This window comes from Bison bison, unplaced genomic scaffold (genome assembly GCF_000754665.1).
Source record: "Bison bison bison isolate TAMUID 2011002044 unplaced genomic scaffold, Bison_UMD1.0 scf7180017864180, whole genome shotgun sequence".
In the NCBI taxonomy this organism is placed as follows: Eukaryota; Metazoa; Chordata; class Mammalia; order Artiodactyla; family Bovidae; genus Bison; species Bison bison.
This window is the reverse complement of record NW_011494752.1, coordinates 12816300-12839695: the sequence shown is the minus strand read 5'-3', so window position 1 is coordinate 12839695 and position 23396 is coordinate 12816300. Positions and strand designations below refer to the sequence as shown.

At 43.9% G+C, this 23396-nt stretch overlaps 1 protein-coding gene across 2 annotated transcripts in view; it reads left to right on the top strand.

The window, feature by feature from the left end:
* Window positions 1-23396, top strand: part of DNAH9 (dynein, axonemal, heavy chain 9) — a 286597-nt gene that overhangs the window by 105306 nt on the left and 157895 nt on the right. For both annotated transcript variants that reach the window (XM_010843000.1, XM_010842999.1), the window contains 7 exons: window positions 582-738; window positions 3398-3502; window positions 8035-8192; window positions 10469-10607; window positions 11551-11838; window positions 15035-15245; window positions 20885-21012. In XM_010843000.1, coding sequence (XP_010841302.1) covers window positions 582-738; window positions 3398-3502; window positions 8035-8192; window positions 10469-10607; window positions 11551-11838; window positions 15035-15245; window positions 20885-21012 — 1186 coding nt within the window. The remainder of the gene's footprint in view (window positions 1-581; window positions 739-3397; window positions 3503-8034; window positions 8193-10468; window positions 10608-11550; window positions 11839-15034; window positions 15246-20884; window positions 21013-23396) is intronic.

Genomic DNA, 23396 nt, shown 5'->3' with positions numbered 1-23396 from the left:
AGGGAATTCCCTTGTCATTAACTCTTGAGTCAGCTCTTTGAGGCTCAGGGGAGACCTGGGAGACTAAAGCAAAAGCCATTTATCTTAAAGGACAGGGACACAGGGACTTGTATGCACATGGTAGAAGGGACAAAGGATTGTTCGGGATCCCTTTATTAAGGCACGAAGTCCATTCATGAGGACTTCACCTTCATGACCTAATCATCTCCTGAAAACCCTGCCTCCTAATACCACAATCTTTGGGGAGTTAAGATATGGTCTCAACATATGGATTTAGCAGAGACACTAACATTCAGACCATAGTGCTAAGCAAGTGAGAATACCTCTTCACAAATGAACTTAAGAGTACTTGGGGTGGGGCAGTGGGAAGGACGATGAGAAGTGAGCTAGAGAAATAAGCGAGGGGAAGGTCAAGACAGTCAGGAAGGTGCCATTTAGAAACCTCCTCCCACAGCACAGAGGGGAGCAGACTGGTGGGGTCTGGGCTTTCCTTTACAGAAGCTGTGTCAAGCCTCTTGTGGCCTTGAACCTCAGTCCTGTCTCACTAGGACCAACCTCCTCCACCTTTCTGTGTTTGGCAGGTGTTATATCACCCTCACCCAGGCCCTGCACCTGACCATGAGCGGGGCTCCAGCAGGACCTGCAGGCACAGGCAAGACAGAGACCACCAAGGACCTGGGCCGGGCGCTGGGCGTCATGGTCTACGTGTTTAACTGCTCCGAGCAGATGGATTACAAGGTACAGGCCCAGCCTTGGAGGGGCTGGGGCTAGGTGGTGGCCCACACCATTGATCAGCTTTATCCATGCCGCTCTGGCCAAGCTCAGAGACGCAGACCAGGAGGTCTCTGCTTCTCCACAGGAGACATGGGGACCCTTGGCCCTGGGAGCTGAGTGACCTCCTGTTAAACCTCACCACCGCGGAATCCACTTCCTCTAATGAGCTCTGCAGCCACAGATGGGTGACTTACCCTCTGGGACCTTCCTTCCATCATTTGTAAAATGAGGAAGCTGAACATATGTCCAGAGGCCTAAATTCACTACTTGACCCAGAAGCACAGAAAGGCTCATAAGTGGTTGATATGAAAGTCTTCACATAAAAGCCATAGATGTGCTCTTCTGTAAAAGTGGGCATTTTTCCAGAATTTCTCAAGGGCACAATACTCTACAAGGGCAGATTTGGCTTCTGAAGACAGACTTGAGTAACCTCTATTCTTTTTTTTTTAATTTTTGGCTGCACTGGGTCTTAGTTGCAGCACGTGGGCTTTTCTTGCTGTGGTTGCATGCAGCGTGTGGGATCTTAGTTCCCTTACTAGAGATGGAGCTCCCATCCCCTGCATTGGAAAGCAGAATCTTAACCCCTGGACCACCAGGGAAGTCACAGTAACCTCTGTTCTTAGCAAGAGACACATAAAAGACAAGAGCAAGGCTAATATTCTTCATTCAGGCACGCTTCATTTTTACATTATTTTAATATCAAATATATCCCAGGCGCTGTGTCATAAAGAAAGGCAAGGGAAACAAGACAACCATTAGGTCACCTCTTAGCAACATTCTGCTTACAGCTAGACCTTATATAGATTCTTTGTTATAAAAGCATAATAATAGGTTATCTCACTGTCTCATTTTTTTTTCATTGTGTGTATTTTTGTAGACTGCCATAAGTCCCTTTTGAAAATAGGATGGCATTTAAATAAATTTAGGGCAGAAAAAGAAAATAATTACATTAAATAGATCAAATATTTATAGGTATAAATGATGTGATACATTGATTGCAAAATAAATTCAATTTTAAGATAGTTTTAGAAACTGCAAGATAGCACTTGCAGTTACCCCATACAGAACTCTTTAAATGAGATTGATCTGCTGCAACTTTAATCATTTCTCTTGTATATAAAATTTTGCTGCACAGAGTTGCAGAATCCTGTAGCACCATGTTTTCTCACAGAAAGCAGACAAAATGAGGATTCAGGCCCAAAATAGCTATGCTCCCATAGTCTACGCACTAAATTTTAATATGGTTGCTTTTATTGATGAACTCATAAAGATAACGTTTCTCTTTAAGCCAGGCTGGAAGAAGAAATATTTTTCTCCCTTTAAAGAAACAAGCTAAGCTTTAGGAATAAACTTTCTAGATTCTTCTAGAGTTAAACAATGGCAGCATTTCTGAGATAAACATACTCTCCCAAGAGGAACATTCTGGAGGACACACTTAGACATGGAAGACCTTGGATATTGACTGAAGAAGGAAAGGCATATTTCTTAAAGTCACAGCTAACATGGGAAACAGGAAGAGATGAGTTGGCTCCATGGTCAGAGGTCACTAAGGTCATTTTACTCAGTCCTTTCAAAACTTGATTACTGAACTCTGACCCCACCAATTCCTCTAAGAGTACGGGATGAAAGGACGAGTCTGCCCTCAATTTGTTTGAACCATGAGAAAGTTCAGCCATGTGTGTCTAGTCCAGACACAGATCAGAGCAAGAACAGTAAGTATAGCTGTAGTGGGACACAGCAAAAGTAAGGTGACCACTTCCTGGACGCCAGACATCCTTTGTAACCAAGCAGCCTCACTAAGCAGTGTCAAACCCCCTCTTCCCTTTCTTGTTCAGCTGTTCAGATAGAGAATGGAGTGATGGGCAGATAGATAAATGGAAATGGAGCGATAGATGATTGATTGATCAATAAATAAATGATAGAGAGATTGGTGCTTCCCAGCTGGCACTACTGGTAAAGAACCCGCCTGCCAATGCAGAGATGTAAGAGACGTGGGTTCCATCCCTGGGTGGGGAAGATCCCTGGAGGAGGTCATGGCAACACACTCCAGTATGCTTGCCTGGAGAATCCCATGGACAGAGAAGCCTGGCAGGCTACAGTCCATGGGGTCGAAAAGAGTTGGACATAACTGAAGTGACTTAGCATGCATGCAGAGAGATATATAGATTAGATGTATGCAATAGTTGTTGTTGTTGTTCAGTTGCTGGTCATGTCTGACTCTTTGCGACCCCATGGACTGCAGCACGCCAGGCTTCCCTGTCCTTCACCATCTCTTGGAGTTTGCTCAAACTCATGTCCATTGAGTCAATAATGCCATCCAACCATCTCATCCTCTGTTGTCCCCTTCTCCTCCTGCCTTCAATCTTTCCCAGCATCAGAGTCTTTTCCAATGAGTTGGCTCTTCCCATAAGATGGCCAAAGTATTGGAGCTTCAGCTTCAACATCAGTCCTTCCAATGAATACTAAAGATTGATTTTTTTTTTAGGATTGACCAGTTTCTAACCAGTGGTCTTTAAGGAACCTGGAGTTCTATAATAAAGGGGATAGAAAATTATCAATACTTAGACATGTAATGGTAAGCCTAGCACAGATGGTAATTTAATCTCTGTACATCTCTTTGCAGTCTTGCGGCAACATCTACAAGGGCCTTGCTCAGACTGGTGCCTGGGGCTGTTTTGATGAGTTTAATCGAATCTCTGTGGAGGTCTTGTCAGTGGTGGCGGTGCAGGTACAGGGGGCAAAAGTTGATGGGAACATGTGGTCTTCATGCCAAGCACTGAGGACTTCTGCATCCTCTTGATTTCACCTTCTCCTCACCCTTCCCCCTGTTGCATTTCTTCTATCTGCTTAAATCAGGCATGGGTGCAGCACACGGTATCCACAGGGCCCTACCAATACATTTACTGGCCTTGATTCTCCATTTCCTTTTCTGTAAAATGGGAAGAAAGAACATCCATGCACCTGTTTCTTGGGGATGAGGAAAGGCTCAGCAAGATGGCAGAGCCCAGCTCCTTAGAAAAGGCATGGAACTGTCTGTCATGAATACTCAGACTCATGGTGGCCCAACGCAGCACCTAGTACTAGAGGTTACCAACAGGCTGTCTCCATGTGTCCCTGCAAGGAGTCAGGGGACAAAAGGGGAGCAGTGAGAGACAGATAGACCAAAGTCAGCAGAGGGTTTGCCTTGGGCTCCAGAGATTATATGACCAAGTTCCACATATAGCTGGGATTGTGAAAGAAGCAGGTTCTTGTAGAGTTAGCCAGACAAGGTGGGGAGAAGTGGTTATGTGTGTCAGCTCTGAAACCACACTGCCAGTGTTCACTTCTTGTCCTGCCACTTACTAGCCATGTGCCCTTGGGCAAGTCAATATCTCAAACTCCACATCTGTAAAGGGAGTTAATAATAGTACCTACTCGATCTGGTTGTAATAATTATGGAATGAGTTAACTTAAAGCCCTACACATAGTGGGCACACAATAAATGTCAGTCTCTGACATGATGGTGATGGTGGTGATAGTCATGGTGATAATGGTGGTTGTGGTCATGGTGATGATGATGGTGATAGTGGTGATGATGGTGATGGTGGTGGCGATGATAAGGGTGATGATGGATGATGGTGGTGATGCTGATGATGATAATGGTGATGGTGGTGGTGGTGGTGACGGTGATGGTGATGGTGGTGATAGTGATGGTGATAGTGGTGGTTGTGGTCATGGTGATGATGATGGTGATGGTGGTGATGATGGTGATGGTGGTGGCGATGATAAGGGTGATGATGGATGATGGTGGTGGTAGTTGTGGTGATGGTGATAATGATGATAATGGTGATGGTGATAATGGTGGTTGTGGTCATGGTGATGGTGGTGGTGATGGTGGTGATGATGGTGATGGTGGTGGTGATGATAAGGGTGATGATGGTGATGATGGTGGTGGTGGTGGTGATGCTGCTGCTGATGATAATGGTGATGATGATGGTGGTGGCGGTCGAGGTGATGGTGGTGACAATAAGGGTGGTGACGACCATGGTGGTGGTGGTGGTGATGGTGGAGTGGTGGTGATGATGATTACTCTCATTATTACTTGAACCCTGAAGGAAATGGGTTGAAGAAAGTAGAAGGTTGGAACACACAGGACAGGGAAGAAGGGTCTACTCCCTAATCTCTCTGGTCTCCTCTACACCCTTCACTCCTTCTCAGCGGGCCCAGGTCTGGCTGTCTTAGCAAACTTAGCATCCTAACTAATGAGGCAGTGCCCAGCAGCCACTGTCCCCAGTGTAGAACAGACAGATACTGAATTTGCCTAATTTTGAAACTGCCCAACACAAGGGCAGTAATGAGGTCTCCAAGATCAGTTGCCTTTTGCTTCTGGAGTTAAATGAAATGAATTCAGCCTGGAATTCCCTGATGCTTTCACATTCTCATCCAGGAATATATCTAAGGACACATTCTCAAGAAAGTGGTCTGACAACCACCTGGGCAAAAGCTGAGTTGCTACTGTTTAAAATCATAGACCCCAGAGGGGAAAATTGCACTGTGTTCACTCCGCAATCCAGGTTGGCATGTTGGTGCAGAAGCCACAGCAGCTGTGACAGTTCCCCCGCCCTCCCCTCTCCTCCTCTCCGCTCCTCACATGTCCATGTCCCTCTTCCCAGTAACTTCTACAAAAGTGAGCATGCCTCAGTGTCCTCATGGGTGGAAATTTTCATTTCTCTGTCAGACTGGTTAAGCAGAATTACGTATCCAACTGGGAAAGGTAAAGCAATTCCAAGAACAATTATTTTTTAAACATATAAGATACTACTTTCCTTTTTTCTGGAATTTTGCCACTACTGTTGCAATCAGCTCCCAAGGCTTTGGGTTATATGGGCCAGCCATTACCCTGCGCCTCCAGCCTGGGTCCCCTCCATGCTCCCTGATCAGATTCAAGCCCTGACTGTGTGCTGGGCTGTGGCTGGAAGCAGTTAGACACAGCAGAGCAGCTAGCAGGGGCTCTAGAACCCAGCACAGCAGTGTTTCAAAAATTAACGCGCTGAACAAATAGATGCTAGTGTCTCAGAGCTAGGGGAGCTCCCATGAAACACCGTTTATAGAGGAGCCTGCTACTGCTGCTAAGTCGCTTCAGTCGTGTCCGACTCTGTGCGACCCCATAGACAGCAGCCCACCAGGTTCCCCCGTCCCTGGGATTCTCCAGGCAAGAACACTGGAGTGGGCCTAAGGTCTAAAGTAAAAACACAGAAACATTTTTTAAAATGTAAAATGTGATGAATGGGTTGCATTTCCCAAAGAAAGCAGACTTCAATCTGCCCCTACAGAGAGAAGCATGGAGTGAGCCAGGCAGGGTTTTTGATTTTGATTTTTTAATTTTGTATTGGGGTATAGCTGGTTCACATTGTTGTGATAGTTTCACCCCACATCCCTCACTGGGCAATGAGGGCGGTGAGGGGCCCCAGGGCAGAGTGGTGCTGTGAGCGCCATGGGAACCAGCAGAGTCTGGGCTGTTGGGCCAGCGTGCCGGGCTCTGGAGGCCACCTCGGCCAGGATGCATGGACATTCTGTGCATGGAGAAGAAGTTTCAGTCTCAAGCTAATTGCTGTAAGCTCAGCAATTCTGTCATTAGATCTTCACTTGGGAAAGAAGCTGAATCCCAGTTGTGGAACCGCTGGGTGTTCTGGCAGAAACCGCCCTTCTGGACACTAACATCCTCACCTGTGGGGGATGGTCCGCTTCCTCCAGCCCCTCTTCCTGTCTCTGTCTCTGTCTGTCTGTGTGTCTGTCTCTCTGGTCCAGCTGTCTGTCTCTCTCTCTCTTTCATAAGTGTTCCAGTTCTGATTCTCTCTCCGCCTCTCCTCTGTCTCTGTCTCTGTCTTGTTTATGATCCAGCTGTTCCTCTCTCCTGTCTTATACACACTCCAGTTATTTCACTCTGAGCCTCTTTCTCTCTCTCTCTCTCTCCTTTGTTTCTGATCAGCTCTGTTTCTCTCCCTCTGCTTCTCCCTCTGGTATATGGCCCAGCTCTCTGTCTCTCTGTTATTTATAGTCCAACTCTTCCCCTCTCCTTCTCTCTTATATACACTCCAGCTGTTTTGCTCTCTGTCTCTCTCTTTCGCACACATATTCAGACACACATCCCTGCAGCCCAACCTCCACAGAACCCTTGACTGTTCTAAACACCTGAGCACAGCTCATACACATGAGGTTCACTCAAAACCTTTCACTGGCCCCTACTTCCCAGTTCTGCAGATGTCCTAGGGCCTGGCTGGACAAGAGAGGCCCTTTTGCCTTCCCTCCTTCTGCTGCTGATCATTTTCGCACACATTTTCCCAAAGCAGCAGGTGTGGAAATAAATAGGTGAATTTCATTTCTGTCTCTGCTTCACTGCTCTAAGAATGATCTAGAATCTACATCTGACCAGGTCAAGCTTCAGCGTAAATCCCCTCTGGCTCCAGACCACATTTAAGAAAAACTCTAATCTCTTTAGAAAGACATGACTGGCCCCTGGGCATCTGACCCAGCCTCCCTTTCCACTGTGGCTCTTTCCTCTCCTCACCAGACACTCCATCCCTGCTGGACTCACCTGTGCTTTCCAGGTCTGTTGTAGAAATGTAGATGGGGGAGGAGCTGAGAGAGTTAAGACCAGATAAGGGCCACACTGCAGCGATGGAGGACAGGTTAACAGTTTCCATGTTAGTTGCTGTTGTTGAGCATTTTTGTGTGTGTGCTAAACTCCTTGTGGACTTTATTTCACTTATTCCTTAGAGCAAGCCTGGGCAGTAGGTCCTGGTGTTCCTTCTTTCCATCTTGTAGTAGCTGAGAGCCCAGGCTCCAGAATCCACAGATCTGGATTCTGATGCAGATACCAGCACTGAGCAGCTGTGGAGGGCTCAGCAAACTACTCCCCTTTCGGTGCATCCAATTCTTTACAGAGAAAGAGGATGATGGTAGTAAAGAGCTCCCCTCAAAGGATCCTGGTGGGGATCCCACGACTTAATCCAAAACTGTGCTCAGGACAGCAGTCAGTATGGGGGGAGGGAACCAGTGTTCAGAGCTGTCCATCTCCAACCTTTTAGGCACCACGTGATAGGCATGGGCATGGGGCTAGGGGCAGCCTGATCCTTTAGACACGCACTCAGTGCCCATTAGTAAAGGGTCCAGGGCTCAGGCCTTAGGCCTGTCCTTCAGTGTGACCCTGGGATCCCAGCCTTAGCCACCATCCGACCCCTGGAACACAGAGGGGGCGTTTTCCCATGACTTGTTCACCAGGTAAAAAGCATTCAAGATGCAATTCGAGACAAGAAGCAGCGGTTCAACTTCCTTGGAGAGGAGATTAGCTTGAACCCATCTGTGGGCATCTTCATCACCATGAACCCAGGCTACGCTGGTCGTACAGAGCTGCCCGAAAACCTCAAGGCTCTGTTCAGGTGAGCATTCACTCTGCCCTGGGCATACAAGGACCCCAGAGACAAGCTTCTTTATTCTTTCCACTGAAAACATATGACATATATGCTAGAAGAAATGTAGAACATATATTAAAAAGTAGATTATATAAAACACATTTAATGCCATCAGCAGTACAATGATTTTTTTGCCGAATTGTGTTCTGTTCTTCTTTACAGGCATAGAATTTACGCATTTGTAGTGTATGTTTGTGGTCTACACACAGTTTGGCATTGTTCTTTAATTTCATAGTTTGTCACAATCCTATCATAAATAGTTTCTTCTTCTGTTAAATATTCTTAAGAAATCTCATTTCATGACTGTGTTTTATTCTATCAAGTGCATGGTCCGCAATATAGTTAGCAAGTCCCCTGTAGTTAAACGTTAAGACTGTTTCTGACATTTAAAATAAATTTATTCATCATGGTAAAATATACATAAGTAGTTTTTTTGTACGCATGATTATTTTCTTTGGCTAGGTTCCCAGAAATGGAATCACTGAGTTAACAGGGAGAAACATTTTTAAGGCTCTCGACACACATTGCCAAGTTGCTTTCCACAAACAGTAGTGCCGAGTGACACTCCTGGAAATGATGCATGGTTGTTGTTCAGTCGCTCAGTCGTGTCCAACTCTTTGCAACCCCACGGACTGCAGCGTGCCAAGCTTCTCTGTCCTCCGCTATCTCCTGGAGTTTGCTCAAATCCATGTCCATTGAATCAGTGATGCCGTCCAACCATCTCACATTCTGCTGCCCTCTCCTCATTTTGCCTTCAGTCTTTCCCAGCATCAGGGTCTTTTCTAATGAGTTAGTTCTTCCCATCAGGTGACCAAAGTACTGGAATTTCAACTTCAGCATCAATCCTTCCAATGAATATTCAGGACTGATTTCCTTTAGGATGGACTGGTTGGATCTCCTTGCAGTCCAAGGGACTCTCAAGAGTGTTTTCCTGCACCACAGTTCAAAAGCATCAGTTCTTCACCAATCACTCTTCTTTATGGTCCAACTCTCACATACATACGTGACTACAAAAAACCAGAGCTTTGACCATACAGACCCTTGTCAGCAAAGTCAAGTCTCTCCTTTTTAATACACCATCTAGGTTTGTCGTAGCTTTCCTTATAGAGAAATGCAATAAAGACACATAACTACTCTAAGCTCCTATTACATACCTCATAATTTTAAAATTAAGTAATTGTAGGGACTTCTCTGGACTTCCCAGGTGGCATTAATGGTAAAGAACCCCCACCAATGCAGGAGATGTAAGAAACATGGGTTTGATCCCTGAGTCAAGAAGATCCCCTGGAAGGGGGTACGACAACCCACTCCAGTGTTCTTGCCTGGAGAATCTCATGGACAGAGGAGCCTGACAGGCCACAGTCCATAGTGTTGCAGAGTCGGACGCAACTGAAGCGACCAAGCACAGCACAGCGCAGGGACTTGTCCAGCAGTCCAGTGGTTGAGACTTCGCCTTCTAATGCAGTAGGTGGGATTCAATCCCTGGTCAGGGAGCTGAGATTCCATGTGCCTCATGGCCAAAAAACCAAAGCATAAAACAGAAGCAATGTTGTAACAAATTCAATACAGACTTTAAAAAAAAGAAAAGAAATACAAGGGAAAGAAATTCTTTAAAAATGAAATAACCATAAAATAAAATGTTACTAGAAGTAGAAGGAAAAGTCACAGTAAATTCTTATATACAGATAAAAATTCCCTTCGGTATTCTATTTCTCATTTTGTGGCAAGGTGGGGTTAACAGGTACTGACTTCAGCTCTTGGCATTAGGTGTTGGCATTTGTATGCAAATAAGTGTAGAATAATCTCTGAGGGTCTGGACTTGGAGAAGACAAGTTTCAGGATGAAAACTAGACAGATTAGAGAGACTCGGTTCCTCAACAGTAGCCCCAAATCTGTGATAATTTGGGGCTAATTACTAACCTGTAATCTGCTAATTACTCAGGCTTCACTAATATGTGCCTTGTGTAAGGCACACTAAACTTAGCTTTAAGACTTGAGTCATAGCTCCAACTCTGTTCCCATCTGATCACATCATCCATCACCTTGAGCGGGCAAGTCCACTCCCTGTTTACCCTTATTAATTCATTTTAACATTGAAAATCTTCGATGAAATCATTGCCAAGGTCTCAGTTTCCACCCTCACACATGCCTTCATCTATGATCTCAGCCAGTGTCTCTTGTCTCACAAGCTCCCGTCCAGGCGTGGCTGGGGACCCAGTCAGCCCTATGTCTCCCTCTCACAGGCCTTGTGCAATGGTTGTCCCAGACTTTGAGTTGATCTGTGAAATCATGCTGGTGGCCGAAGGATTCATCGAGGCACGGTTATTAGCCAGGAAGTTCATCACCCTTTACCAGCTGTGCAAAGAGCTTCTCTCTAAACAGGTAACCCTCCCTGGTTACACCAGGTGACCACTCAAGTGTGATATTCCCGGCTCTGGATGGATTCTGGAGCTGGGGTATTAGGGAGACATAGCACCTTCTCATAATAGATTCTTTACTGTCTGAGCCACCTATCAGACTTCCCTCTATGGGCTTCCCTCATAGCTCAGTTGGTAAAGAATCCGCCTGCAATGCAGGAGACCCCAGTTCAATTCCTGGGTCGGGAATATCCGCTGGAGAAGGGATAGGCTACCCACTCCAGGATTCTGGCCTGGAGAATTCCATGGACTATACAGTCCATGGGGTTGCAAAGAGTCGGACACGACTGAGGGACTTTCAGTTTTTCAGTTTCATAGTAGATAGTCACTGTGCCCGTAAGCATATTCAAAGCTCTGCAGACTTCTATAATAAAGATACTTCTATAAATAAACTATAACAAGGAAACTTCTGTAATAAAGATACATGCTTTTTATCTTAGCTAAGATAATAAAGATACATGTTTTTTATTAACTAAAAATTTAGCTTAGCCCAGCATTTAAAAAATAAACCTGTTTGGCCGTAGCACTCCATTTTTTAATACAATGCTTAGTAACACCTCGTAGACTACCAGTGTCCCATAAGAAACATTGCATGGCCAGTGAAAGCCCTTGGAGGGAGTGGTCTCTGCCTGAAGGAACATGAAGAAAACTGGGGAGAGAGAGTCAGACATCAAATGGCACCCCAGTGCTCTTTGTTTCTGGCCCTTAAATGTGGCTTCTTTCCAGGCCAGACCAGGAACTAGGAACCCAGAATCTTCATCTGCTATGTCGTAGATCTTTTCTTTTGCCCCCACCTTGACCTCCCAAGCGACCTAGTAGTGACATGATATCTCATTCTGCTGACACGAGCCTGAGCCTATGGATCCCGAGTTCCAGCATCTCTAGTCTCAGCAGCCCCCTTCCCCCAGGATCACTACGACTGGGGCCTGAGGGCCATCAAGTCTGTGCTGGTGGTGGCCGGATCCCTGAAGCGAGGAGACCCTGACCGGCCTGAGGACCAAGTCCTGATGCGCTCGCTGCGAGATTTCAACGTCCCCAAGATCGTGACTGACGACATGCCAGTGTTCCTGGGCCTGATCGGGGACCTGTTCCCTGCCCTGGATGTCCCTCGGAGGAGAGATCTCCACTTCGAAGCTCTGGTTAGGAAGGCGGTGATGGAGCTGAAACTCCAGGCTGAGGACAACTTTGTTCTCAAGGTACATGGGGTTTTTCCTCCCTCTCGAGATTTGTCTCTTAATTCTTTTCTTTGACAATGGGTTACACTTCGTCCTTAACCCAAAGGGCTGCTCTCAATGTACAGATATTCATCGACTTTGCAAAAACTCAGTTGACTTCACTAGCTCTTTACAGGGGCTTCCCTGGTGGCTCAGGGGTAAAGAATCTGCCTACAATGCAAGAGATGCGGGTTTGATCCCTGGGTCAGGAAGATCCCCTGAAAGAGGAAATAGAAATTCTCTCCAACATTCTTGCCTGGGAAATCCCCTGGACAGAGGAGCCTGGCGGACTACAGTCCATGGGATCTCAAAGAGTCGGACGTGACTGAGCAACTAAACAACAGCAACAGCTCTTTAGAGGGACACCCACAGTGTGGAATGTGTCATAGGAATGCAAGAGAGGGACAGAGCCCTTACTGTCGGGGGTTCACATTCTCACAGAAGAATGAGACCCAGGCTCTGTTATATTGTGTTCCTTTCCCGTGAACTACTTCATGCACCATAATAACATTGATGCGTCTCAGAAACGTTACTTTCTTCAAAAGTATTCAGCAAAAATAACACTTAGGGCAAAGAAGGCTTCCCTAGTGGCTCAGATGGTAAAGAGTCTGCCTGCAGTGCAGGAGGCCCAGGTTTGATCCCTGGATCGGGAAGAACCCCTGGAGAAGGGAGTGGTTGCCCAGTCCAGTATTCTTGCCTGGAGAATCCCATGGACAGAAGGGCCTGCAGGGCTACAGTCCATGGGCTCCAGAGTCGCAAAGAGTTGGACACGACTGAGTGACTACCACTTTCACTCCAAATGTACAGAGTATTGTACCCAAAGCCCAAAAACTCAGCAATGTGTTATTTCATCAAAAAGCTCTGGTTTGAGAAGGCATCCTGCAGTCTTTTAAAAGTGATAATATTAACTTGGGAAGAAAAGGAATAGTCCCATGGAAGTGTGAAAACTGGGAAGGAGATATAACAGTAAATTTCTGGAAAGATGGAGAGAGGATGGAAGAAGATTGACAAATCAAGCAGAGCAGAGGGGGTTGCAGGTGTAGAAAGGGCTCAGGGGACGAGGAGCCAGGAGGCCTCCAGTCTGCCAAGCAGAACCTCGGAGCAGCTCTGGGCTCAGAGCAGGTAGTGAAGGAGGGCAGGGAATGAGGAAGAGAAGTGAAAACAGCCAGGAGGGGGGAACGTTAAGACACATCATAATGGGATTTCAGAAGTCAAGGGTCAAGAGGAAAAAATGAAGGTTTTGTGGCTGGGTGATGGATTGAGGTGTACAGGTGACCCACGAAGGAATGAAATTCAGGATGATGTCAGAACCTCTCACCAACAATATCAGATAGTACTGGACAAGGAAACCATTCCTTCAGATTCTGAGGGGAAACGATCTCAAAACTCCATTATGTGCCAGATTATCAGATATTTTCAAGGAGTTACAGATTTTATTAATATTACACAGGCATCCTATTCGATTAAGCTATTTGAGAACATACTACAACAAAACATGGATGAAAAACAAATGTCATGGGATTCAAAAATTCAAGAATCAAATAAGGGAAGTCTTTGAATTATCGCTGTCAGCAGACCTAGAAAGCAGTTAACCCAAATCAAGGCAGCATTTCCATGGTCTCTAAGGAAAAGGACCTCAAAAGTAGACAAGGCATATAAATGGGAAAGAGAATCACTGAAGAGCTTCAGGCAGTCATCTACCTGGTATGTGTGTGTGTTGAGGGATGAGAGACAAAATTAGAAGCTGATTTGGGCCAGATTGCAACAGGGCCTTGTAAACCAGTGTAAGGATTTGGGATTTCATCACCGAAACTTAGGAGAACCACTGAAAGGACAACCTGATGACAGTGACAGGATCACATTTTCATTCCAGTAAGCATACAAGAGTGTAGAAAGGTGAGCCTGAAGGCAAACTACATCAAGAGTGATGATGCCTCCCATGTGACCACTGTCCCCCAAGGAGCTCCTTGACGCCAGCCTCATCAAGCCATCTGGTCAACCACATTATGCTCTGTCACACCACAAGCCTTTGTGCTGTTTCCTCTGCCTGGAATATCCTTCCCATTCATCTTCTTGGCAAACTCCTACACACCCTTGAAGCCCCAGTTCAAATGCCCCATCCCCTGTGAAGCCTTTCATATTCCCTTTATCTATATAAAATCTACTGTTTCTTTCTATCTGTTGCCATAATGTCCATGTTCACGGGGTTCTCATGGCAAGAATACTGCAGTGTGTTGCCATTCCCTCTTCCAGGGGTGGGCTGATGCTTTCAAATTGTAGTGCTAGAGAAGACTCTTGACAGTCCCTTGGACAGCAAGGAGATCAACCAGTCAATCCTAAAGGAAATCAACCCTGAATATTCATTGGAAAGACTGATGCTGAAGCTCCAATACTTAGGCCACCTAATGTGAAAAGCCAACTCATTGGAAAAGATCCTGATGCTGGGAAAGATTGAAGGCAGGAGGAGAAGAGGGAGGCAGAAGACGAGCTGGTTGGATGGCATCACCAATGCAAAGGATGTGAATTTGGGCAAGCTCCAGGAGATGGTGAGGGACAGGGAAGCCTGGTGTGCTGCAGTTCTTGGGGTTGCAAAAAGTCAGACGTGACTTGGCTACTGAACAGCAACAACAGTCTCTTTTCACAGCATTTAATAAATACATCAGCCGTAGCAGTTATGCCCTTCTTGCATGTGTGCATGTACTCAGTTATGTCGGACTCTTTGCAACCCCTAGACTGCAGCCCACCAGGCTCTTCTGTCCATGGGATTCTCCAGGCAAGAATGTTGGAGTGGGTTGCCATTTTCTCCTCCAAGGGATCTTCCTGACACAGGGATTGAACCCACATCTCAATTATCTCCTTACATTATAGCAGTTTGTCAATATGACTTGCTTCTCTATCAGACTATGAGATCAGGGAGGGCTGGAGAGTCATCTCTGAATCTCTCTCACCAGACACACTCTCTAGCACTTAGTGGTTACTAATAATTACTCACATGATGAATAAGTGAATAAACGAATCATGTTGCCCCACATTTAGGACCCCATTTTATCCTGGGGGGAGTAACCCTTCCTGTGTTGACCTCAGGTCTCACTTCAGGCATCAGACGGGCTCACAGGGGAGTGGTGGGGATGTGGGTGAGTGACAAGCGGTCCCTCTGGCCGGATTCTGTGTCTCCCAGGTGGTCCAGCTGGAGGAGCTCTTGGCAGTGCGGCACTCCGTGTTTGTGGTGGGCAGTGCAGGAACTGGCAAGTCGCAGGTGCTGAGGTCCTTGCACAAGACCTACCAGATCATGAAACGCCGCCCTGTCTGGACCGACCTCAACCCCAAAGCGGTCACCAACGATGAGCTCTTTGGCATCATCAATCCAGCCACACGAGAATGGAAGGACGGTAAGGGCAGGATGCTTCTGTCTTAGCTACTTGGGCTGATGAGAAGGCAGTGGGGAGGGTGCGGAGGAGGGAAAGCCGAGCTGATCAGTTTGGGGTGGGAGGAGGTGAAAAGAATCAAAGAAACTGATTTTGGCTTGGAGAGGAGCATCATCCATTGGGGTATTTTCTCTCCTTGGGGATTTTTCAGCTCATAGAGAGAATAAACCAGGCAGGCCTTCTCAGCTGCAGTTCCGTGATTGTGGACTGCAAGTCATGGGGTTCCCACATTGCCTGGCAGAGGGTGTGACATGGGTCAGGCAGGGAAGCCCACCTCTCATTCCCAAAGGAGCAGGCAGTCTAGCGTCCCACAGAGGGTACCTCCCTGTCAGTACCACCCCAGGAGTGATGGGGAGGCTGCTACAGAAGACTCATCTCAGGAGCATCCTGGGACCACAGGAAGATGTGTATAGGATGGGGCGTCCCAGGTGGCTCCGTGATAAAGAATCCACCTGCACTGCAGGAGGCATGGGTTCAATCCTTGTGTCGGGAAAATCATCTGAAAAAGGAAATGGCAGCCCACTCCAGTATTCTCGCCTGGAGTGTCCCATGGACAGAGGAGCCTGGCCGGCTGCAGTCCATGGGGTCGCAAAGAGTGGGACAGGACTTAGCGACTGAACACATATGCATGTGTGCAAGTGTATAGGATAATACAAACACTGCTCCCTTTTATATGAGATCTTGAACATCCATGGATTTTTAGTGTCTGCAAGAGTTTCTGGAGCCAAGGAGCTGGTCCCTTCTACAGTGATTCGGATTGTCCCAAACCCATGCTCACTTGGGGCTGACCCTAGCGTCGCCTTCTGAGAATTGAAAATTGTGACAGGTGTTGAAAGGGTATCCTGTCACTGGGAGAGAGCAAAAAAGAAAATGGAGAAAACTCTCCACAAACTGATCAGATCTCTTTCCAAAAGCAGTGTGGCTTCCTGAATGTGGTCATCTCAGGTCCCGCCTAATATCCCAGTGACTACATCAGGGTATACTGCCTGTTGTTGTTCACTGGCTCAGTTGTGTCCGACTCTTTGCAACCCCATGGACTATATAGCACACCAGGCTTCCTGTCCTTCGCTATCTCCCAGAGTTTGCTCAAACTCTTGTCCATTGAGTCAATGATGCCATCCAACTGTCTCATCCTCTGTTGCCCCCTTCTCCTCCTGCTCTCAATCTTTCCCAGAATCAGGGTCTTTTCCAATGAGTCAGCTCTTTGCATCAGGTGACCAAAGTATTATAGCTTCAGCTTCAGCATCAGTCCTTCCAATGAGTATTCAGGGTTGATTTATTTTAGGATTGACTGGTTTTATCTCCTTGATGGCCAAAGGACTCTTAAGAGTCTTCTCCAGCACCACAGTTCGAAAGCATCAAATCTTTGGCACTCAGCTTTCTTTATAGTCCAACTCTCACATCCATATTTAACTACTGGAAAGACCATAATTTTGACTATACAGACCTGTGTCAGCAAAGTGATATGCCTGGATTCCTCTAATTTAGGGTCTTCCATCAGAGGCCTTGAAAAATGGGACTTAATGAGTAGCCTCTCTAATTTTTTTTTCACTATTAATGAGGCTTAGCATCTTTTCCTTCTTAGCGGTCTTAGTAATTGGCTCTTTTGTAATTTTATTCCTCCTTATTATATTCTTATCAGTGTGTAAGTTTTTTTTTTAATACATCAAAGACATTAAACTTTTATCTGTTATATGCACCACTAATGGTTTTGATCTGTCTTCCATTTGTCTACAGATACTTCATGACATGTTTACCATGTACTTTATAAAAGGAAATTATGTCTGTCTAGTCTTTTTAGCATCTGGGATTCCTATTTAGTTTATGACTCTTTCTAATTTTAGAGCATAATATCATAAATTTGGACTTAAAGATTCTTTTCACATTAACATTTTTTACTCATCTGAAGTTTATTTTGGGGCTTATCTGGGCTTCCCAGGTGGCACAGCGGTAAAGAACCCACTTGCCAAGGCAGGAGATGCAGGTTTGACCCCTGGGTCAGGAAGATCCCCTGGAATAGGAAATGGCAACCTACTCTAGTATTCTTGCCTGGAAAATCCCACAGACAGAGGAGCCTGGTGGGCTACAGTCCATGGGGCTGCACATAGTCAGACCCGAATGATCACAAAGTATGAGGTGAGGTAGAGAATCAGCTTTATTTCCTCCCAGATGGATAATTGACTGTGAAATCTCCATTTATTAAGTAAAGTATCCTTTATCTCTGAATCTAAATTCCAGCTTTTCACATGTGCAGTTTTCCTTTGGTATCCCTGGGATATTGGTTCCAGGAACTCCTGCAGACACTAAAATCCACAGATGCTCAAGATCTCATATAAAATGGAGTAGTATTTGCTTTATCCTATACATATTCCTCCTGTAAACTTTAAATTATCTCTAGACTATTTATAACACCTGACACAATGTAAATGCTGTGTAAATAGTTGCAAAAACAATGTAAATGCTGTGTAAATAGTTGCTGCTGCTGCTAAGTCGCTTCAGTCATGTCCGACTCTGTGCGACCCCATGGACTGCAGCCTACCAGGCTTCTCCGTCCCTGGGATTCTCCAGGTAAGAACACTGGAGTGGGTTGCCATTACTATTGTTGCTAGAATATGCATGTTGCTAGACTATGCTAGAAATAGTTGCTAGAGTATGGCAAATTCAAGTTTTGGTTTGGGGAAATTTCTAGAATTGGTTTTTTTTTTCCCGAATATTTTCAATCTATGGCTGGTTGAATGCACAGACTTGAAATTCGCATATTGAAAGGGAAAATTGTATTGACATCTGATTCTGGGTTTTCTATTCTGTTCCATCACCTATATCTAATCCTGTACTAATGTCATTCTATCTTAATTATTATCATTTTCTATCATTTTCCTGTCTGATGAGGTAAATCCCTCCTTAATACTTTTCTGTAATTTCTTTGCTAGTCTTAGATACTTCTTCCACCTTAAATTTAAGCTCACATAATATAATTCAAATTTTAAAATGTGAGAATTTTAAAGTTTTATTAAATATACTCATTAAATATGGAGAAATATACAAAAGTTCATAATAATCATAAATCTATGTTCCCTAAACAAGAGATCTTCCAAGTAAATGGAATATAACTTTTCAAAAATTTTAAGAATTTGATAAAAATAGAAATACAGTGGTTTATATTAATACTTGGAGAAGGCAACCCACTCCAGTACTCTTGCCTGGAAAATCCCATGGATGGGGGAGCCTGGTAGGTTGCAGTCAATGGGGTCACTAAGAGTCGGACACGACTGAGCGACTTCACTTTCACTTTTCACTTTCATGCATTGGAGAAGGAAATGGCAACCCACTCCAGTGTTCTTGCCTGGAGAATCCCAGGGACAGCAGAGCCTGGTGGGCTGCTGTCTATAGGGTCGCACAGAGTCGGACACGATTGAAGCAACTTAGCAGCAGCAGCAGCAGCATATTAATACATATTTTTCAATATTAGAAAGATTCAATAGACAGAAAAATAAGTATAGGCAAAAAAGAATTAGGAAATGCATCATCAAACACAATGTAACACAAAGATATAGATCTTTGCATCTTGTAAATAGAAAATATTCCTTTCTTGATAGGTTTGTGGAACATTTCCAAAAATTTAAAGTTTAGCTGGGCACAGAAGAAATTGTAATAAATTCAAAAGTATCCATTTTTCAGGCCACTTTGTTGGATACTAATATAATAGAAATAGAAACAAATAGCAAGAAAATGACCCAAAATAATTTTATTACTTGCAGTCAAGAAATACCGAGCTCCTGGATTAATGGGAAAATTTAATTGTAATCCTTCTTGGAAGCAAAATAAAGAATGTTTATACAGAGACCTCTGGGACACATCTAAAGCCAATAATGAAAATTTCTAAACTCTCATTTTTACAGAAGATAGGCCAGAAAAAAAGGAAATCAGTATCCATTTTAATAAATTATTCAAAAAGTAATAAACTAAACCTGAAGAAAGATGGGAAGAAACTAATGCAAATAAAAGCTGAAATTAGTGGGAAGGAACAAAAAAGTATAGGAAGGATAAATAAATATAAATATCGGTTCTTTGTAAAGACCGATAAGTCCATTGTGAGCATGATTAATGGGGGTAAGAGAGTGTAAAAGTAGACAAGATAAGGAGTTAGAAAGAAGATATAACAGTAGATACAGACAAGATTAAAAGAGACACAATTAGATCATACATATTTGAAAAACTGAAATAGATGATTCCCTAACCAAATATAATTGTAACAAAATTTACTCAATGAGAAGTAGAAAAAGTAAACTAATGAAATTAAAAGTTTTTAAATAGTAGCTGAATTAAGAAAAGATAATTCCAAAATCATAAAAAGCACACCTCTTATTTCATTTTGTGAAGCCAAAACAATTTTGATACCAACTTTTGTGCAGAACCAAAAAGAATAGCCCAACTTCCATTAAAATTAAGCATAAACCAAAGAGATCTATTACCAACATTATTATTCTGTTTTGCCTGTGGAAGTCTAGAAAATGCAGTTAAAACAATAAAATGGAATCCGTGGTATAAACTGGAAGAAAAAGACAATTATTAGTTTGGTGATTGTACAGCTTTATATCTAGAAAATTCAAGACATTATTGAAAAATCACTAGAATCAGTAATAAAAAGCATTAAAGATAACTCAGTATAAAGTGAAGTACACCAAATTTAGAAGCTTATCTCTGTACTAACAGTAGCCAACTAAAACTGAAAATACAGGGGAAAAAATTCCATTCACAATAACAATAAAAACAAATGCTTAGGAATACCTTTAGCCAAAGAGATACATTGAAAATGCTGTAAAAATTTATTAAGGAACATAAAACAATATTTGAACAAATGAAAAGACATACCATATTATTGACTGGGAAGGCTTAGTATTATAAAAAATCAATTCGATCCAAATTAAGATATAAATTTCATGTAATGCCAACTAAAATCACATCAGGCCTCCTCTCAAAGCCTGGGTTTGGCAAGATTTTCCTGGCCGCAGTTTCAAAGAATGAAACTTACCTAAGAAGGTTTCATGTAATTCCATCATGTCGCAGTTGCCTGTTGAAATGATTTGCTCAGTCCCTTGTCACTTTAAAACCTTGGACCATTTCCTTCTCCAGGGGATCTTCCTGACCCAGGGATTGAACCTGTGGCTCCTGCATTGACAGGTGGATTCTTTACCATTGAGCCACCAGGTAGAAGGGGATAAATATATGTAATTATAGTTGATTTGCATTGTAGTATGACAGAAACCAACACAACATTGTAAAGCAATTTTTCTCCAATTAAAAATGAAAAAGAAAACAAACTGGGACCATCAGGTTTTCTTCTAGTTTTGTTGATGTCATTGTTGCTTTTGCTGATGACATCTGTTGTTGTCATTCTCATAAAAATTCAGATTGGAGCACAGAAAGAGCAGAACCTTGGGCATGATCAGATTTTTGGTAGAGTAGGAGAAAAGCCCAGTTCTGACCTGAATTTCCCGTGTGTACACCTCCTTCTGAAGGTTGTAGCTGATAGGGAAAGTTTGTGTTAAGAGAAAGAAGATTGATGGTGACCTGGAAATGGAGACATCTGTGGTTCCTCTTAGGACTGTTCTCTTCTATCATGCGGGAGCTTGCCAACATCACCCATGATGGGCCCAAATGGATTTTACTGGATGGTGACATTGACCCGATGTGGATCGAGTCTCTGAACACTGTCATGGATGATAACAAGGTATCAAGGGGGAAGAGGAGCCCCATGTCATCCCCAATCATGAGTGAAACCAGCTCCCCAGGCACATTTGAAAGCCTGGATTGCACAGTAGGGCTGGCTCTGAGTAAGGAATTATTACTGGTGTCTTTTAAAATTTGGGGGGGGGGCTTTATTGAGATAGAGTCAACATATAACATTGTTATAATTGATATAAAACATTGTGTACATTTAAGGTATACAACCTGATGATTTGAAATACTTGTATATTGCAAAATGATTACCACAATAAGGTTAGTTGACAATTCCATCACCTCCCATAATTACCTTTGTGTGTGCCTGGTGAGAACTTCTAATATCTATTCTTTTTAAATTTTCTTAAATTGAAGTAGAGTATGGAAATTCCTTAAAAAAAAAAAAAAAAACTAGAAGTAGAACTACCCTATGACCCAACAATCCCACTACTGGGCATATACCCTGAGAAAACCATAATTGAAAGAGATGCATATACACCAGTGTTCACTGCAGCACTTTTTACAATAGCTGGGACCTGGAAGCAATCTAGATGTCCACTGACAAGATGAATGGAAACAGAAACTGTGATACATATATGCAATGGAATATTACTTGGCTATAAAAAAGAATGCATTTGAGTCAGTCCTAATGAGGTAGATGGACCTAGAGCCTATTACACAGAGTAAAGTAAGTCAGAAAGAGAAAGACAAATATCGTATATTAACTCATGCATATGAAATCTAGAAAGATGGTACTAAGATCTATTCTTTCAGCAGCTTTCAAGTACACAGTACAATATTGTTAACTACAGTCACCATGGCTTACATTACTTATTCATCTTATAACTGGGATGTTTATAATTGCCCACCCAATACTCCCATCCCTGGCAACCACCAGTTTACTCTCTGAGTTGTTGTTTTTTTTAAGATTCCATAAATAAATGAGATTATCTATTGTTTGCCTTTCTCTGTCTGACATCCATGCTGTCACAGATAACAGGATTTCCTTCTTCTTATGGCTGAATAGCGTTCCATTCTGTGTGTGTGTGTGGCATCTTCTTTATCCATTCATCCACTGACAGACACGTAGGTTGCTTCCACCTCTTGGCTGTTGTAAATAGCACTCCGGTGAGGACAGGATGCAGATAACTCTTCAAGATCCTGATTTCAGCTACCCGTAAATGGCAACCCACTCCAGTATTCTTGCCTGGAAAATCCCATGGACAGAGGAGCCTGGCAGGCCACAGTCCATGGGGTCGCAGGAGTTGGACACGACTGAGTGACTTTCACTCTCACTTCATCTTTAACAGGTGTCTCAGAACTGATTCATCCCATACAATAACTTACAGTTATCTTAGAGCCATGCCATCACTCCCGTGTTTTTAGCATTGTTGTAATTTCCTTTAGAATCTTCCACATGTAGATCAATTCAGTATTTAGAGCTGCAAAGAATCTTAAATCATTTATTCAAATCTTTTTTCTAAAAGGGATTTTTGTTTGTTTATAAATAAAGGAAACTGATGATCAGAAACATTCTGAGCCTGTCAAGTGTCCTCAGTGGTGGTCAATCTTTATTTTATTTTTTTATAAACATTGAAAACTGACTGCCAATAAAGAGGCTGTAAAGTTGGGAGCACTTAACTTGTTTGGAAAGCACACCCAGATTAGAGGTTTTACGGTGGCTTGAACATGTACGGAACATACTCTTCCAGAGGGAGCCCTTTAAAAGAAACAGTAGTTACATGAAACCTGAGCTCTTTTCCTTTAATTATCAATTTTTTTTAATATGGTCTGTTGTTGTTATTGTTCATTCACTAAGTCATGTGTGACTCTTTGAGACCCCATGAACTGGAGTATGCCAGGCTTCCCTGTCCTTCACTATCTCCTAGAGCTTGCTCAAACTCATGTCCATTGAGTCAGTGATGCCATCTGACCATCTCATCCTCTGTCACCTCCTTCTCCTCCTGCCCTCAATCTTTCCCAGGATCAGGGTATTCTCCAATGAGTAGGCTCTTCACCGGAGAAGGCAATGGCACCCCACTCCAGTACTCTTGCCTGGAAAATCCCATGGACGGAGGAGCCTGGTAGGCTGCAGTCCATGGGGTTGCTAGGAGTCGGACACGACTGAGCGACTTCACTTTCACTTTTCACTTTCATGCATTGGAGAAGGAAATGGCAACCCACTCCAGTGTTCTTGCCTGGAGAATCCCAGGGACGGGGGAGCCTGGTGGGCTGCCGTCTCTGGGGTCGCACAGAATCGGACACAACTGAAGCGACTTAGCAGCAGCAGCAGCAGGCTCTTCACATCAGGTGGCCAAAGTACTGGAGTTTCAGCTTCAGCATCAGTCCTTCCAATGAATATTCAGAACTGATTTCCTTTAGAATTGACTGGTT